Source organism: Sciurus vulgaris, assembly GCF_902686455.1.
Source record: "Sciurus vulgaris genome assembly, chromosome: 12".
Lineage (NCBI taxonomy): Eukaryota > Metazoa > Chordata > Mammalia > Rodentia > Sciuridae > Sciurus > Sciurus vulgaris.
In genome coordinates, this window is record NC_136473.1 from 104485856 (window position 1) to 104504712 (window position 18857).

The 18857-nt window shown below is 47.2% G+C and overlaps 1 protein-coding gene across 3 annotated transcripts in view; it reads right to left on the minus strand.

The window, feature by feature from the left end:
- The window catches only part of PAPPA2 (pappalysin 2), a 515818-nt gene that overhangs the window by 62314 nt on the left and 434647 nt on the right, over window positions 1-18857 (minus strand). For all 3 annotated transcript variants that reach the window (XM_079106960.1, XM_079106962.1, XM_079106961.1), the window contains 3 exons: window positions 13968-14139; window positions 10439-10616; window positions 9203-9416 (listed from right to left, as the gene is read on the minus strand). In XM_079106960.1, the coding sequence (XP_078963086.1) occupies window positions 9203-9416; window positions 10439-10616; window positions 13968-14139 (564 nt within the window). The remainder of the gene's footprint in view (window positions 1-9202; window positions 9417-10438; window positions 10617-13967; window positions 14140-18857) is intronic.

The window sequence follows — 18857 nt, forward strand, 5'->3', positions numbered from 1 at the left end:
GGACTAAGACCTCTAAAACAGTGAGCACTCAAATAAACCTTTCCTCCTCTATCATTGTGCTGGTCACAGCATTTAGTTGCAGCAGTGAGAAAGCTGACCGAAACACAGGCCTTGATGTGGGACGAAGGGAAAAGTGCTGATTGACATTTTCCTTACCAATTTTCCCTGCTCAAAGAGGAAGAGTCAGAAGTCACAGGGCCTTGGCGGGGTTCAGTGTCTGTGCCAGGTGATCCTCATCAGAAGTGAGTGTGGCAGAGTGACTGAGAGCAGATGCAGTGGAACAAGAAGACTAATGCCACAGCTGCCGAGAAATCCCTGACTCGAAATACATTACTTGACCTCTCCTCCTCAGTTTCCCCATCTGAAAAATGGGGATAATCACACATTTCTCAAAGCATCATTAAGGAGATCATATAAACAGTTGCATTTAAAGTGTGTATTAAAAGGAATGTCCAGCAAAAGATCTGTTCAGGCACACTGCTCTCTCACCAAGCTTGCCCTGTTTTCTATCTCTATGTGGAGAGTGTGGGATATTGAGGTTCTATCAGTATTCCCATCCTACTTAATTCTTCAGTTTTCTGTCACCCCAGAATCCCTCATGCGACAGTTGGGCCCGGCCCCAGTTCACCACTCGCAAGCAAAGCAAGGTCACCCCCAACATGCTCCCCGCTAGGCTGAAGACACCACAGTCAGCAGAGCCCTCTGCATGGGACGAGGGAAGGAAGATAAGACAGCAGAAGGCTTACAAGGAGTTTCATAATAAGATTCGCCCTTTCTCAGGATTGAAGGTCGCAGGGAAGTTTGTGAGTCCAGCAGTACTATTTGAAGTGAGGGTCTGTGTGCCGATCACCAGCCCTGCAAAGTCTGCCGCAGTGAGCTGGCCTGCGCCCAGGTGCGCTTTGCATGGCCAAGGCTCAGGGAAGAGGGTCAGTCATTTTGGAGACAAAAGAAGCTGTAATAAATTAGCTTAAAGCTCCCATTATCCTACAATGGCAAGAGAATTGAAGATTCTCAGGATAAACCTTGAATATATTTACTACAAACACTAATTACAAAGCCAGACAAAGTCTTAATGGAACGAGAACCAATTCCTATTTCTTACAGATGCAAGAGTACACATGGATACTAAAGTGTTTACCCTTCTTGGCAAATCGTAGATACCACATGCTAAGCATAGGGTTAGCACCTATTCATTTACATATGTGCACAATGTTATGACTCAGAGCTTAAAAAATAGGTTGATTATTTCAGTGATTTTTAAAAGTTGTAAAGTCAGGATGTAGAAGGAGTTTTAGCATTATCTTACTACACATTTGTAGTTCATTAGTCTAATTTTTTTTCCTATAGTAGGATAACGTCTATTGTACCTCAGAAGTTCTTAAGCTAGTGTTCAAAAAATTAAGAACCAAAATATCTAGGTAACATCTGCAGGACATGCCTGTGCTTCTCCTTCCAGACTAGCCTGATTTGCCCAGCCTAACTTCTGAAGTATGTCCAGCTCTATCTTTTGCTATTTTATTTCCATTTCTTTTCTCCCACATCCCTCTTTTTTCTTTTCGTGGTCTACTTGGACAGTCTCAGATAACTCACTGGGTTGATAGTGACATGATCTGAAACAGACAGGACTCTGACTTGGGGAGGGAAGTGCTTTCTGTTTTTATTTCATGAAATTTCTGTGTGGATGTGCTCATGTCTTATCGGCAGAGAAACAGACTCTCCGCCACCTGGTAATTGAAGACCTGTACCTCCCACTGTGTGTGCCAGTTCCAGTCTTCCTGGTCTCCCTGCTGTTCTTCTGAAGTACAGGAGACAGCCACAGATAGGCACCATCAGCCACTGCTAAGACATGTAGCTGAGCTGTCCTATTAAACATACCAGAAGGGCGACAGGCCAGCAAGTATCTCAAAAGGGATGTTCAGCTGTGGGAAGCCATGCTGGGGCTGATGGTGGTGACAGTGAGGGTGGCAGTGGAAAACAGCAGGAATTACTGCTGAACTAAAGCTGAATAGGCCGGAAATCGTGCTCAGTTCTTTGGATCTGTTATCTCATTTGATCCTCACAAATCTGTACATGCTCCTGTTAGCTCTCCTTGTAAATAAGAATAGTAATATTCAGTACAGATCAATAACCTGTTCAAGTCAAAGAGCTAACAAATAGCAGAACTGGGATTCAGATTTAGATCTCACCAAGCCCAGAGCCTGTATGATTAACTGCTAAGCCAGGAGATAAATCTTGGACTACGTCAGCAGTTTGACTGAATCGCCTTCTTTAGAAATTTTAGGGAAGCACTTAATTTTTAAACTCAGTTCTACAAATCTCAAATTTTTTTCCTAACATTGTATCTTTAGAGGAGAAGTAGATCTAAGTCCTCTTGGGTATGAATGGAGAATGATGGACCAACATCCATCCAGAAAAAAGAATAAAACTTTTGTTGTCCATTCAGACCAGGAGCTCTCCAAGAACTACCCTAAGATCGCCTTCAGTATTTCCTACTAAGTTCACGCCTAGGTGGTATTTGTGTTATAATAATCACTGCTTTTTTTTTTTTCGGGTGGTAATAAATTGGCTCTATATCACTTCTCTCAATAGTGTGAGGCCAAAGTGTTAGCTCTTCTCATTAGCTGTGTTGTTACAGGAAATAAATTTCAGATTTTTGAGCTAGAGAACACTGAGACTTTATCTTACGAATGTGGAAAGGGAAGCTGACAGAAATGAAATGGTTTCAAGATGGAAAGCTGGAATTAGAGTGGTTTTAGCCAGTCTCACCATTTACTGGCTGAGCAATCCACAGAGGGACATAATCACATCTGAGTGTCAGTTTCCTCATCTGTACAGGGGATAATCTTATACTAAAATGGATTATAGTACGCCAAATCATAGATGATTGTGTCACAATATATTATATTATTGCTAAAATGTATTGTTGTCACGAGAACTGAATGGGGTAACGTGCCCAAGATACTTGGGATACTGCACTTGGTTGGGGGGCAACCACTGGTGCAGAACTGGGCTTGGGCTTTCTGGCCCTCCATGCCAACAACCTTGCTATGGGCTATAGAGGGGTCTAGTGTGCACCCCCAACTCCAGACCAGCCCCAGTTCAGCTCCCAGTCAGAGTAGGCCAGGTTCCATGGAAGACATTCACCCACCAAGCATGAGTTAAACAGAAAACAATCAGAGTATGGGGCCTCTTTCTTGCAGTCTTGATCTGGAGATGTGTTATAGCACTTGAGTAGAGGTGCGTGCTTTGGGAAGCTCCTACCATGGGTAACCTCAGAAAGAATGGCTACTTCCAATTACGTTCAAGCAGCTCTGACTACCTGCAGCACCTTGCAGGTGACCTGTCATATGGCACGTAGAAGGAGTTGCCTGAGCAAAGTTGGACTAGTTTAGAAGTTGAATTAAGTGTGGGCCCTAGCAAGGTTAACCTAGCCTTCAACATACAGATAGCATGTCATGAGAACGAGGCCCCTGTGGCTGGGAAAGATAAGGGAGAACAGGAGATGGTCGTTTTGATACCATGTAAGCCAAACACACTTCTGTTAGCTTGCTGGCATGTCAGGTTGATGAAAGAACAAAGGAGTGGTTAATGATAACCTGTGTGCGCAAGCTGCGCAGGGGGAAAGGAGGTTGCGCGTGTTACGTGCCAAGAGGAAGGTACACCTGCACCTAGACACTTCACAGGCTCTTTACCCTTCTTCCTATTTTCTCTGTTGTCCTCAAAAATAAATAATCTCCAAAGTGACTGTGAAAATCTGACAAGCAAAAGAGCTGATACACTAATTTTGAAAAGAGAGTGAAAATGTGTGAACAGGTACAGTTTCTACAAGACACATGCTTCTGGACCCTGGCTGCACACTGTAGTGACATGGGAAGCTTTTCAAAATACTGACGCCTGGCTCCACCCCCAGAGACACTGATGTACTGATGTTCCTGGACTTGAGATGGGGTTGCATCCCCAAAATCCCTTCACGAACTGAAAAGAATGTCAGGTCAACAATGCCTTTAACACGCCAAAGCTAGGGCACTCGGAGCTTGACAGCACAGCACTCAGGGTGCCAGCCATTCACCCTCCTGAGCCCTGGTCATGGGGCCAAGGGGACCTGCAGTGCCTGCCACATACTGCTAGATCAAAATTCAAAATTTGAATTCTCATGAACACCGATTACTTTTGCACCACTGTAAGTAGACATCTCTAGTAATTAGAGAAATGCAAATTAAAACAACTCTAAGATTTCATCTAACTCCAATTAGAATGGCTATTATCAAGAATACAAGCAATAATAGATGTTGGCATGGGTGTGGGGAGAAAAGCCCACTCATACATTGCTGGTGGAATTGCAAATTGGTGCAGCCACTCTGGAAAGCAGTGTGGAGATTCCTTAGAAAACTTGGAATGGAACCACCTTTTGACCCAGCTATCCTACTCCTCGGTTTATACCCAAAGGAATTAAAATTAGCATACTACAGTAACACAGCCACATCGATGTTTATAGCAGCTCAATTCATAATAGCTAGATTGTGGAACTAATCTAGATGCCGTTCAACAGACGAATGGATAAAGAAACTGTGCTATATATACACAATGGAATATTACTCAGCCATAAAGAAGAATAATATTATGGCATCTGCAGATATATGGATGGAATTGGAGAATATCATGCTAAGTGAAATAAACCAATCCCAAAAAACCAAAGGCTGAATGTTTTCCCTGATAAGTGAATGATGATATATAATGGGGGTGGGGGGGTGTGAGAGAAGAATGGAGGAACTTTAGATACATAGAGGGAAATGAGAGGAAGGAGGGGGTATGAAAGATGGTGGAATGAGACAGACATCATGACCCTATGTACATGTATGATCACACGAATCGTATGAATCTATATTGTGTACAACCAAAGAAATGAAAAGATGTACCCCATTTGTGTGCAATGAATCAAATTGCAGTCCGTAAAAATAAAAGACAAATTCTGTAAAAGAATCTTTGTAAGTTTTTACAAAAAAAAAAAAGGTCATAAAGTGGAACCACCAGAAGCCAGGGCCCTCTGTGACTGGCTGGGGCATGAGCTGGCCAGCAGGGTTTTAAGATGCCCCTGGGTGATTCTCACATGCAGCCGAGAGTGAGAACGGCTGAGGTAATGAGCCCAGAGCACTGGTCTTCCCCTGCTCTTAGCTTGTGCTCATCGAGTGTAAATGTCTGTGGATAAATGAAGTTAAAATTGTCCTGGAGAACTGACATTTCCTCTCTGATACCTCGAAGGTTGCTAGAAGAAAACCAGACAAGTAAACTTTTAAAATTTTCTTTCCCCTTAAAGCACCTGAAGTAAAGACCTCTACAACTCAGAACAGAGTCCTTCTCTTTCTTTCACTATCATTTTGGCACCAACTTTCCCATCAAAATCCTACCCTGCGCTTTCTTATGAATGCAGGCTTTCCTCCGTCCACACAGTGTTTCCCGAGTACCTGCCTGTGCGCACCCTGAGCGCTGGACTCGTTAACGCAAAGCAAAATATTCACGGGCCAGTGGAGAACGTGGAGGAGCAGCAGGCACTGCCAGTCGGGGGGAGGCCGTGTCACCCAGGAAGCTCTGATGCATGCAAGTCCCCAGAGGAGCCATCCCCACAGCCGGGGGATCTGGTAGGCTTCCTTTAGAAAAGTCACAGCTACGCTAACTCAGGGCAGGGGAGCTGGAGCGCTGGGCAGAAGGAAGAGCTTCGTGGTGGCCCCAGGCATGCTCCGCACAGCTTCTCGGAAGGAGCAAAAGAAGTTCGGTAGCAGTGGAGCCCGAGCTGAGGCCGAGGAGGTAAGCGAGGCCCATGCAGACCACACACGGCGAAGCCTTTTCCTCTCCCCGGGTTTCCCCTCCAAAGGCAATGGCAGAGGCTGCTCGTTCAGTTTTCCGTGGGGGAATACCGTAACTGGATTGAGTTGTTTTTTCCCCTGCACAGCTCCCTTCAGGAGTGAAAACGACAGTCATCCATTATAGAGAAGTGGCAGCACGGTAGGGAGCCACAGGCGAGGAGAGTCAGTAGAGTTCATGACTGAAGAGGGCGGGGGACAGCAAAGAATCTCAGTGATGGGCAGGCCCCAGGGCAGCCCCCACGCAGACGTGCAGATTGGCAAGAACTGTGAAGGGCTGTTCATAGAGTTAAGTCTGAGATGCACGTGGGATGTCCTGGGGCCACAGCGGTAGGCGTTTGGCCTATGGCCCTCGCGGCCCTGAAGGCGGGAACCTATAGTGATAGGTGAGCATTTAAGAATTGTCACTTTGTGAGCCAGGATCCAGGGTGGAATAAATGAGCCTCATCCCTGAAAAGTACGTAGGTCAAGAGAGAGAGAACTCGGAGAAGCATCAACATCGAAGAAAGGGGCACAGGCAGAGGGAAGGAAATTGGCAAGAGGCAGTGAGAAGAAGGGAAGTCGGGCGTGAGACAGCCCAGAAGGAGGGTGTGGCCCACGTGGTCTCAGAGGAACCTGCCTCCATCCTGCAGGTGCCACTGCCCATCTCCTTCCTGTCCGTCTTAGTTCCTGACCCAAGCCTGGCACAGAGCGTGCAGGTGATGGATGTGCCTTCCCTCCACCCCTGGGCGGAGTGGGTCGAAGCTGCAACAAGGCTCTCAGAAACTGGGATCCAGCACCGGCCTTCTTTTCTCTTGAAACAATAGACTTGGGAAGAAGCAGGAAGGGATGTATTTGGCTGACATGTTTGTAGTTATTTTTTTCTTTAAAAAAAAAGAAATGAACAATAAGTGAGACCTGGTCTAGCGAATGCATTGAACTTCTGAGTTTTACAACATGCTTTCAGTACATAACCCAACGTTCAGTCTCAAGACGGTGCTGGACCCTTGGTATTATGGATGTGAAAACAAGACACACAGATGTTGACTCTGCTGCTCAGAGGCCTGCCAGCAGCTGCAAATACAACCATCAAGTAACGGACTTTGTTCCACACTGCATTGTACAGTCGCATGAAATTGGCATGTCCTGGGCTCTCTGGATCGATCCTCTGCCTGCGTTTCTCAGCTTCTCCTCTTCATGCATGCACATCCTAGAAAGCATCTTAGGGCCCCATTTGTACAACACTGGGGTTTTCCCACATGGAGGAACACGGCGGGCACAGTGTGTTGGGTAAACGCAAGTGGCAAGTGACAGTGATTTACACCTAACTTGCAAACTTCTGATTACCAGTCCATTGCCTGCTGTGTAAACAGAAGTAAACTAAGATTTAATCTGTTTACACAGCACAGTAAATAATTTAATCTCTCCTTAGCATGGTGCTGGCGAATGTAAATGCTTCAGCCAACTCTGATGCTGATGTTGCAATGAAAGTGTCCAGTTTCACAGCCAGAAAAGTTGAGTCCACATATGGCCCTCAAGTGCCCCTTCCTGGGGACAGAAGTGAGGCAGGACAACCACAGCTCTGACTGAAGCCTCATTTTCCCCAACTTAGAACTCGGCCATAGGCCCAGAGAGTTGGTGATCACCTCTGACCCTCAGTCCCCCAGTCCTGAGATATTTCTGTCCCCCTTGATCATTCTTCACTGCACTATTCTGCAGATAATCCAGGGGGTTGCTAGTACGTGAACAGGCAGGCAAGAAAAGAGAGGGGGAGAAGCAAGGGAACAGCAGCCGCCAGCAGGCTCTCTGCAATGCCATTCCCGCTGAAGACTCCCTGTGTGCTCAGGGCCTGCCAAGGAGCGTCTATGCAAATCGCACCTAGACCCTATGGAAAGCCTGCGGGTGTGCTCTCTGTTATCAAGAGGCGTTCCAGCACCTGCTGGAGCACCCTGCAGCAGAGGGTGCCGCTTCCTATGCATTTTTCATAGTATGATCGTGTTCCAGTCAGCCTGGCTCTTCCTCCGGCTGGGCAGGTGGGGAGGATGCCTGCCCTCCTCCAATGTGAGCCTGAGCTTTTCCTGGGGTGGAAGGCCCAGGCTCCACGGGCCCAGACTCAGATGGTTGGGAATCAACCACAGATAGGGCTAGTGAGAACCAGAGAGTTAGATGCTAAGATTCCTGACTTTATTCTGTCGCCTTAGAGGAATCTAGCTCACAAGCCAAGTTTGTATCTCCTGGCATTGTTGGTAATGCCATGGTTGGGCTTTTGTTAGTTCAAAAAAAAAAGGACCTTAAAAAAAGAAAACCTGTGACCAGGCTTTGAACTTAATCCTGGGTAAGAAATAGATTTAATTTTTTCCTGCGCCTATAGAACGACAAAGGAATGAATGATAGGGAAAGAACACGGAAATAGAATGAGTTTCTTTTCTCTGCAAGCTTCTTGTTCTTGCTTATTTTTTGTTTGTTCAGAAAAAGCCTCTTTTTCTGAAACCATTGAGTACTTGGCTCAAGTGGCACTGTGGTACACATGATCTCAACCCTCAAGTCATCACACTGACATGAGCCCTATGCAAAATTCACAAAGGTGACCGAGACCCAGATAGTTAGGAAACTTACCTGAGGTTCCTCAGCTGGTAAAAACAAGGGATGGGGATCTGAAACTCAGCACGACTCTTGAAAACCTTTCCTCATAAATTATGCCTAAAAGCTTTGTTTTCTTATCCCCCAGGCCTGCTGAAGGAGGGCCCCCGGCTATGGCTCCAGGAGTGAGTGTCCATAAAGTTCAGGGAGAAAGCGGAAGGACCATGACAGCAATACTAATGGCCACAAGGTGTTGCTTGAGCTCGCCAAGTTTTCTTTTATACATATGAATTTGGTCTGTCCCTGTATCAGCTTTATCAGGTTTAATCATCGCCCCACGTACAGATGAGAAAACTGAGCCAGAGAAAGAATCTCCTGACCATCACACATCTGGTGAGACTGGGGACCAGCCGGCAGCCCCCCACCTCTCAGCTGTATTTTGATGGAGGCGGTGCTGGGTGACGTGCATGCTGGGTGGGGGGCACTCCAGACACGGGATGGCAAGGAAAATGGCCACTAGAGTGACGTTCTTGTAAAAGCACCTGGGTGGGACTGGAGTCTCCCACAGAGAGTTACCTGTGAAGCACACCCAGACGGTCACCTGGCTTTGTGACTGGAGAACATTCCTGTGCAGGAGAGGAGGAACCGTACAGAGAGCACACAGGACAACAGCAGGCGGCCAGGGGCGCACTGTGATTTCCAAAGGAAAGTTCTGGGCTTGGTGCCTGGGGCAGAGGAGCAAGGAGGGAGGGCAGGTAGACTGAGGGCCCGGAGGCCACACTTACTTCCGGGCCTTCCTGTCCGCACCCGCCTCCACGTAGTAGCCAGGTTTGCACTCATATCTGCAGACGCTGCCCACGTCATGGTTGCCCTGGCGGCAGTGGGGCAGCAGCAGGTTGGCATTGGGAATAGCAGGGGGAGCCTGACACTCCAGCTTGCAGCGGACTTCAGGGAGAGACCAGAGCCCATCTTCAAGGCAGGTCAGCCACGGGCTGGGTCCTGGTTCCAGGAAAGAGAAGCACAGGGTGCTTAGTACAGAATCCAGGAATATGGAAACAGTAGAGAATGCAAGCCCACAAGAGGTCGGCATCCTTCAACAGACTCCTCACTCCTTGCCAAGCCATCTCTAAAATCCCACATGGAACATCCGTCCTGTGTCTTGTTACCCTAGGGGAAAGGACCTGATGTGGTCTCCTGTACAGAACAGAGGTCCCATAAACGTGTGAATGAAAGAAAGGCTATCACCCCGCTCCTGACCTCCCTCCCTACTTAGAGACAGTAACAATGGTGACAGCATGAAAGTCACCCTCGATGACACTTTTACAGTGGCTATCAATGCTAGGCATGATTAAGCCTTTTACATTTGCTAACTTGTGTACATTTCAAACCTCAAATGACCCTATGAAATAGAGTCTGTTATTACTCCCTCTTGTGCAGATGAGGAAACTGGGGTTCAGTAACTTGTCCAAGCTTGTAAGGGGCAGAGTTAGGGTTGGAATGCAGGCAGTTTGGATGCAGAGTTCTGTACTCGAACACACCCCACAGGCCTCTGAGTATTCTGTTTCTCCAGTGCAATCTATGACTAAGGAACATCACAGCCCGCCACAGACCTACTAAACCAGAGTCTTGTGGAGGAAGGCCTGAAGCCTGCATTTGTGACAAGCAATGACAAGACACGCCAAGGTCTGAGAAGCCCAGTGAGGTAAAGAGGAAGGTGTGGGGCTAGTGGTTCTACCCCACCTGCATCTCTAACTAGTGGTATAGCCAGGGACAAGTGACAACTAGGTTTGTCTCCTCTAGAAAATAGAACAAAACATGAATCCCTAGAATAGTTGTAAATATTAACTTTGGACAAAGGACAAAGAAGGGAGTTGCCCTTTGTGACTTTTTCTGTTATCAGGAGACGGTGGCACTGTGGAGCAAATGGGAAGGGAGTAGGAATAAAGCAGGGACCCCGAAGCTGCCCCAAAGAGGGAGACCGAGGAGGACTCGCACACTGCTGCTGGTTGACCAGGCGATACCTTGGAGCTTGGCTGGTGGGACACAAGAGATGGAGCAGCGTCTCAGGAAATGTGTGCCCTCCGGGCAGGAAAAGGTGGCATAGTTCACCAAAGACGAGTCAGGGGCGCCACAGTCGAGGGGTGCGCAGCTCACGTCCTGGCTCCAGTGCCCAGAGGAACATGTGAGCAGAATCTCCTTCTAGAAACAGAGAATCGGAAAAGCTCCAATGGTCATCTGTCCAAACATTCAGAACAGGAAAAACTCCCTGCCTTGCTCCGATTCTGCCTCCCTGCTTGTACTGCGGGCTCACATGGCCGGGTGGGTGTGGCAGGAGCCTGCAGTGCTTCTCCAGGCCACCGTGGGTCACTGCTCTCCCCTTGCTTTGCCAGATCAATTCTCTGCCCCAGGGACACTGCCCAAACACTGGCCCCTGTGGACCCCTGCTCTGACTTGTGCTTGGGCTCTGCCCTGGGAAGCAGTGGCTGAAGATTGGAAAGGGGCAGAGAAAGGGAGGCCTAGTGCTCATTCCTCCTGCTTCCTCTGACCGAGCGGGTCGCCCAACCCTCGGCTGCCTTCTCTCTGCAGCTTCTGCTCCTTCTCTCTATGAGTCCTACTGCTCCCTGTGTAACCTTTCAGGCAAAAGAGTGACAGCTGAGCCCCTTCACCCCGGGAAACTGCACCATTTCCATGGTCTCCCTGTGCCCTGCCCTACCTTTCTCAGCAGTCCAGCATTAAATTCTCTCAAACTGACCACTGTCGAGCGTGTCAAGTGATTCCTCTTGGCATGCTTATTAATAAACCAGCTGAAATAATGCCACTGAAAATAATTACCTCCACTGGGAATGCTGCATGGTACCTAAGAAGAGCTGATGGTGAATTCATACTGATTAAATGGAGAAGTATGGAGTGAGTACCCACAAGGCAGGTCCTATACCAAACTAGATGTCATCGAGGAGCTAAAATCCACTGGGGGAGCAAATTGCTTGCTAAAACAGTGGCTAAGAAAATGCCTAAAGGAGGAAGAATGGAAAGGAGGAGAAAAGGAACAAAGAAATCAGAAGGGAAGTAAAGAAGAGAAATGCCAAGGATTTTTGGTTACAAATACTCCCTGCCCGCTTCTACAATGATTGGAGAGAATATGATATAAAGAATGCAAACAATGAAAAAGAACTAGAAAGCTGGAATTCAGAGGAAGAAAATATAAATTTGTGAAAGCGAAAGCAAATCATATGGTGCTGTGTGGGGTGGAGTGGGCGGCACTCAGGGTTGGAGGTGGGGCTGCCGGCCTTGGGCAGGGAGGGACAGGGTTGGAAAGTTCCACAGAGGAGGTAGCACAGGGACTGGGCTTGACAGTGATAGGACTTCCAAGCAGCTGGCAGGTGGGGAGTGTTGGTGAAGAAGTAGGTGCTGGGGGAGAAGGAGGAGTCCAGGGTGGGGGACAGAAGGAGCATGAACCTGGGAGTTCGTGGCTTATTTGGAAAAATCACAGTCAACAGTCACTCTGGCCATTGGGTTAAGGGTCAAAGACAGAAAGGGGAGTTTCTATGGCTCGGCCAGCCATCCCACCAAGGGGATGCAGTGGCACCAAAGCCAAAGGTCAAATGAGTGCTGAAGGCACCTGTCACCCTGACGCTACCTCCTGGCTAGCTGCTCCTCCCTGTGCCCAGTGTCTCCCATTGCCTGCCAGGAGAACCCAATTCAAAGCCAGACACATTTTTCTGTTTAGCTTCAGTTCTTGTGTCAGCAAAGAGCAAACAACCCCACTGTCTTGTGATCAGGATCCGGGATTGTGTAATTTCCTTCGTGGGGGCAGCCTCAGGTGACAGGAGCTCTGTTGCTCACTCCACCCCATGGCTGGCACAGGCTGACTCCTAGCTACCCCCTCCCAGCCAGGTTCTGCCCCTACACACTTAGCCAAGAAATCTGGCTCAGACCACAAGCCGCTAATCGTTTGAGGAATGCTCTCAAACTCTGCATCTATGGCCTGGGTTTTCCCTGGCTTTGCACATTTGGTCTTGGATGTGCTCCTAATTTGTATGCGCTGCAAACAGTGGCTTTTCTTCTCTCCCCTTCTTTATTTATCATACAAGTGTATTCATCATCTACCTCTCTTCATTCTTTTAAATTCCATCTTAATTGTTTTGTGAACATAGCTTTGCCTGAGTGGAGATGAGTTAAGAACAGGTGACAAGAGCTTTGCCTTCTAACCAAAGCATCCTGGACCGTGAAGTTGGTACCTCAAGGTCCATTAAAACAATTCCTCTCTACGCAGAACCTGAACCCTCTCTAACTCAAGGTTGTGTCTTTAAATTCTGACAATCCCCAAGCAAGTGAGGTGCTTCCCCAGTTCACTACCTGCTAAGCAATCAATTGGCTCTAAATGGAAACCACTCCGGTCTTCCAGACCATTGATATCTAACGGTCCCATGTCTACTCTTTTCTCGTGATAATAACATCTTTCTGTTTCTTTCCTCAAGCACTGTTGTCTTTTGGCTGGTGCATCCTTTCTCTAGCATAATCAAAACATGGCCATGTTTTCTACAGGGTCGTTTCTGTAGGGTCACAAACCCTCTGGAGGAAAGATGGAGTGCTAACTAAGCTCTTAGTTGGGAATTCATTACCATGCTCATAATAACGGCAACTGAACACTGGAGTCCTCTGTGCCTATCATTTTACTAGAAGCTTTTAAACGATTTCCAGTCAGTCATTATAATAACTCAAAGAGGTGAGTACTTTTTGTTCCAATGATTTTATAAATGTGGAAACAAGCTTAAAGAGATTATTTTTCTTTTGTTTGCTTTTATCCAAAGTTCCATACCTAGTACAGAGCGGAGCTGCAATTTCATTCAGATCCGTCCCTTGAGCCTGCTCTTAACCAATATTCCACTACCTCCAAACTACCTTGCAATCCTGGAAATGGTGCTGCTGAGACTTGGAATGGGGCTTGCAGAAATGTGGGAAATTCAGCCAAATCTAGCACCATGATGGAACCTCTGCCTCAGTAACAGCTTTGACAGGTTGGGGAGGAGCCAGGCTGCAAGTCCCCAGCGTCAGGTAAGGAGAGGAATTGTTTTAATGGACCTTGAGGTACCAACTTCACGGTCCAGGATGCTTTGGTTAGAAGGCAAAGCTCTTGTCACCTGTTCTTAACTCATCTCCACTCAGGCAGGCAGTAGACAGTGCACCACAGACAAGTCACTTAGAACCCTTCTGACCTTAGGCACAGGTCTGTCCTATGGCATCCTCATCTTTAAGACAAAAGCAAAAAAATAATTTCTGCTAGGAAGACAAAACCAGAGAGAAGAGCAGAAAAGCATCCACGTCACTGTCCACCTAGAGAGTAAGTTGGCATGCTAGTCATCAAAGCTGTGCCCGCTCTTATACACCTCATTTCCACTGAGCCATGATTCTCTTCGCTTGTGAGAGCCTCACGTTTTCTTTTCAAATGACTTAGAAACACCTGTCCTGCCCTAGTCCCGCCAGGGAGAAAAGAATGGATAACTTCCTGCCCCAGGAGCTTGATCCTGATGACCATGGCACCCAACTCACCCGAATGGGCCTGAGGTACTGCCCGCTGCTGGTCTGAAGGGCGAACCCCCTTTGACAGGTGATAGCGCACTTCATGTGACCTGGGCCGCTAGAGGTACAGTTCACTGCATCCACGTGATCGAGCAGCAACGGTGCACAGCTGCCCTGCTCCCCGCAGGGCCGACGGACACAGCTGGGGATGACAGAAACAGAAGCAGCTTAGCACAGCCTCAGAGCCAACAGGTAGCAGCCATGACTTCAAGCCCCCTCCAGGAAAGGCTCCGAGACCAGAGAGAAGAATCATTTCCCAAAACCTACATTTTGTTCATCCCTTTCTTCTGAATTACCTCCAATCATGGGGCATGAGAAACAAACAGGGAGAGTCAACAAGTGATGGTTGACCAGCTTGGTGTGGCTCTTCCAGGAGAATCGAATGGCAATGGGATAAGGAGGAGAATGGATCCCAAGAGCTCAGGAGCAGTGCTCAAAATACTGGCCAACCAGTGCTTCTGATGGCCAAACTCGGGGACAGACCCAGGGAAAATCTCTGGTTGTCAGCACCCACCTTTCAGAGGCCTGATCACAGGCAGGTGCCAGAGGGCCTCTATGAAGGGCCTGGGGATTGGAGACGACAGAAAAGGCAACATCTGTTCAGTGATTGCTATGGAAACATTTTGACGACTGGCTCAGTCACAGGAGGACATGCCACAGAATATCAGCAAAGGCTGACCCTAAAGTGGCCCATTACAGGAAGAGGAACACACACATTGGGTACCTGTCATATGTCTGCCATTGTGCTAGGTACTTCCAGAAACGCCCTCTCGGCAGAGAGCTGCTTCATGGAGCAGTATGGCCAATCAGTCAGGAACAGAAGGATACATAAATTCCCCAGGGTTGAAGAGGACCCCACCTGCGCCTAGACCCAGACAGCTGCGAGGATGCAACGGAACAAGAAGACTGTCCCTGCCTGCCATGGCGGAACTAGACAGTGAAAAATCAGAGTGTTGGCACTGAGCCAGTGGCTCAAGTCCTGGCTGCACCATTTACTACCTGTGTGATAGGAAGCAAGTTATTCATTCCACAGGGTTTCACTCCTTCTCCTCCATGGGGCAATAATGGTACACATCTCACAAGGTTTTTTGTTTGTTTGTTTTGGTACCAGGGATTGAACCCAGAGGCACTTACCCAACCACTTAGCTACATCCTCAGCCCTTCTGTTTTTTTTAATTTTGAGAAAGGGTCTCAGTAAGTTGCTGAGGCTGGTCTCAAACTTGAGATCCTCCTGCCTCAGCCTCCCAGGTTGCTGGGATTACAGGCATGCGCCCCTGCAGCCGACTTCTCCTAAGATTCTTATTGTTCCCAGGTTAGTTCCCTCTGCTGCTCCACCCCGGTGGCCTAGGCTCTGCTCTCAGTGTTCTGTTTTGCTGTTGGCCACCCTACCTTTTAGCTCTCCCACTTCTAAACCTTCGTTCAATTTGTGGAGCTTTCTAAAAGGCCTTCCTTCTCAAAAAAGATGTCTCTGGATATCTTCTTTCACACTGCCCAGTGAGATTACAGCAATAACTACTTTGAAACATTTCGTTTACTCTATTTTGCATTCTGTATGTATTTTCTTGTTTATAAATTTGTTAATTAATTTATCTAACCTCTTATCTACAAGGAAATTAGTACCTATCTCCTAAATATGAAATCTCCCTACTAGAACTTGCTTCTTGGAGAGAAATCCTCCCTCTTACTCACTTTTATTCTTACCCACCCATATTCTGCAGCATGTTGAGCAGGAAGTGCTGGAAAACAGTCCTCAGCACTGTGGCTCCTGTTGGCCAATTGCCAAGAAATTAAGGTGGAAGGCAGTGCCCGGCTGACTGCATCCGACTGATCCACGTTATCGCTGAGTTCACCTACACTTGGCTGCAGTAGACCCAGTATAATTTTGCTGAACTAAACTTGTTAGTATTATGAATGGCAAAGTAAGGCAATGCCCATCAAAGTGGTATTGAAAGATGTTGAATTACATAGTAACAAACAGGGCTCTGAAATACAAAAACATTACCCCATAATGCGCCAACTACCTTGCCCCACTTGTTCATTTCTTAATAAACATCTACTAGCACTTACTTTTTGCAAGACACAGTCTCAGTGCTGCTGGCTTAACAAGGACCCTGCTCTTAAGGAACTCATGGTCTAGCAAGGAGAGCAAAATATGTTTTTGCATCTGTTGCCAGTGGTGCTAATTACTAGCCACAATGACTACTGGGAATCTCTCACTGTTAATGGGCTCTGTTTGCCCTTGGATTGTTAGCAGTCAACGACTTTATCAAAGAGCTGGATAACAGGATAAGAAAGCAGGAAATAAAAATTGACAGCTGATTAAAGAAAGCAGTAGCTCAAAAAGGGTGAATTTGATCTGTGACAAATTTGCTGCACCTGACCTTATCCTCTTGGGATTGAAATCACATGTCCGTGACAACGCTCATTTCTTTTATACTTGCTTGGTAGCATGGGCTGGAGGAAGGGGAGGTGAGTGATGTGAAGGAAGTGTTTTTACTCCGATACGCCCTGTGATGATGTGGCATCATCCCTCACGGGACCTGATGAAGGCAGACACATCTGAGTCAAGGGAGGAGACAATAGTTAATGAATCGGCATGACTTCCCAGGTCCATTGCTGAGTCTTGGAAATAGGTCTTTGTTTCTGAATCTTCATTGTATGTCTGAAAAAGGCAGGTAAAACCTGACCATCCTGAACAGGATGAGAGCGCCTCATTAAGGTGCTGAAGACCCCAAGCTCCATTGCTGTCCAAAACACATATATTCTCCAGCATGTTGAGCAGGAAGTGCTGGAAAACAGTCCTCAGCACTGGGGCTCCTGTCGGCCAATTGCCAAGAAGTTAAGGTGGAAGGCAGTGCCGGGCTGGTTTCAGTGACTGCATCCGACTGATCCACGTCATTGCTGAGGACAAACATGCTGAGACGAGACTGAAACAAATACGCTGAGTGAGACTCCTTCCATCGAGGGCGTGACTGCACGGAGCACCAGGGCAGGAAGGGCAACCAGCACTGGCAGCCAGGCGCGAGAGCCGGCAGGGGAGCCCCCAGGACAAAGTGGCATGCAATGAGACCCAGGCCAGAAAAAGGAAAAAGAAAAGAAGGACCAAACCCAGACCTGTTTATGAAGTGAAAAATGGTTTCAGGGCAGCTGCTACGAATTCTTTCACTAGCTTATATTTCCATTTGCTTCCTTTTTAAGGAATTTGTTTTATGAGGACGGTGTTTGTCAGGTCGTTAGCTTCTGGTGGCATCTGGTACCAATTGTAGACTTCTCTCCCTTGCACCCCAACCCCACAGCCCGTTAGTGTTTCTCTCTCACTACAACACAAGGCCTCTCTGAGAGAGGTGGTTGTGTTCTCCGTTATTCTGTTAGTTCTCCTTTCACCTAATGCCACATAAGTCCTGATATCATAAAGATAATGTTGATCTTAAAAATTCTCCAAGGCTTTCTTTTGGTAGTCATTGGACAAAGTCCATGAAAGTGGCAGAAGTGACTCTCATAGTGCCCCAGAGAGGTATTTATCTTGGTTTGACAGAACAGGAAACTGAAGCTGTTTGGAGACTGGCTAGAGGCCACACAGAGGCAGAGGAAAATCCTCAGGCTGGATCATGGAGCGCACCACTCTGGATGTTTCTTTTTAGTTTTGCAGTTATTAAGGCTACTTCAGGGATGTTGGCAAAGCTTGCAGCCCAGGTCCACCTTTGGGAAACCCTGCAGATCCCCCCAAAATGAAGGAAGTCCTGGCTGTTCTGCCTGCACTCACCCTGCAGTTTTGTGCATGGCCTCTGAAGGTCTGAGCTACCGTGGAAGGACTTCAGGAGGTTGTGACAATATTTCAGAGATGACTAGAATCAGCCCTGAAACCTTTGTTTCTCTGAGGTCGGAGTTGGGGGAAGTTTATGGAATTAAGACCCCACTTCCTGTTGTGGCCATTGACAGTGGTGAGACATTTGGCAGCCATCTTAGAGCAGCCATGCTAAAACTGAAACAGCCCTTAAAGATAATTCAACCCAAATTCCCCATTTTGGACATGAGCTAACTGAGCCCCCCAAAAATGTTGGGATATTCCAGAATTTCCAACAGCATTAAGACTATAATATCAGAACAAACAAGCATTTAATTCATCTTTGACCCAAGCTCAAAATTGGATGACATCAGTTCATGAAGTTTTCTAAAGTCAATACCTCATCCTCCCTGAGGCATCCAGAAAGTCTGCCCATAACTTTTTTTTTTTTTTCTTTTCCTAGAATCTAGATTAGTTTAGGAGAAACTGTCTGGCATCTGTGCCATAGTTTCAAGAAACAGCCTGGTGTGGTGGAGAAAGCAGCAGACCAAAGTCATGTGACCTGAGTTCTGATCTCAGCTTAACCCTGCAGACCTTACGACCCAGGGCAAGTCTCCACCGCTCTAACCCTCCCTTTGCACATTTATAAAATGATGGGGTCGAACCATGTTCTATCAAAGGTCCCTTCCAGCTTTACCATGGTGTTTAATTTCATAGATGAGGTGATGGTGGATTTGGAGTGGGAGTGCAGAAAACCCATGAATAGACAGGATGTGGTGGAGAACCCAAGAAACAGTTTCTTATAAGCCTTCTTGCCCAGTATAAATCTTTGGCTTAATGTCTCAATTTTTCAGTTGGTTAGTTGAACAAAATACTGTAAAGCCTCTATCCAAGAAGTGCCACCATTGTCTAACTAGCAATCCCAGTGGTTTCTCTAAACCAGTTCTTTCAAGGTTAAATGGTAAAATAGGATCCTATTTCTCCCCATTCCCCAATTTTATTGATTATCATTGAAAATAAGAGGGTGTGGGCTAAGAAAGAATGTATGCTCTGGATTTGGCAGCAGATAGGGGTAG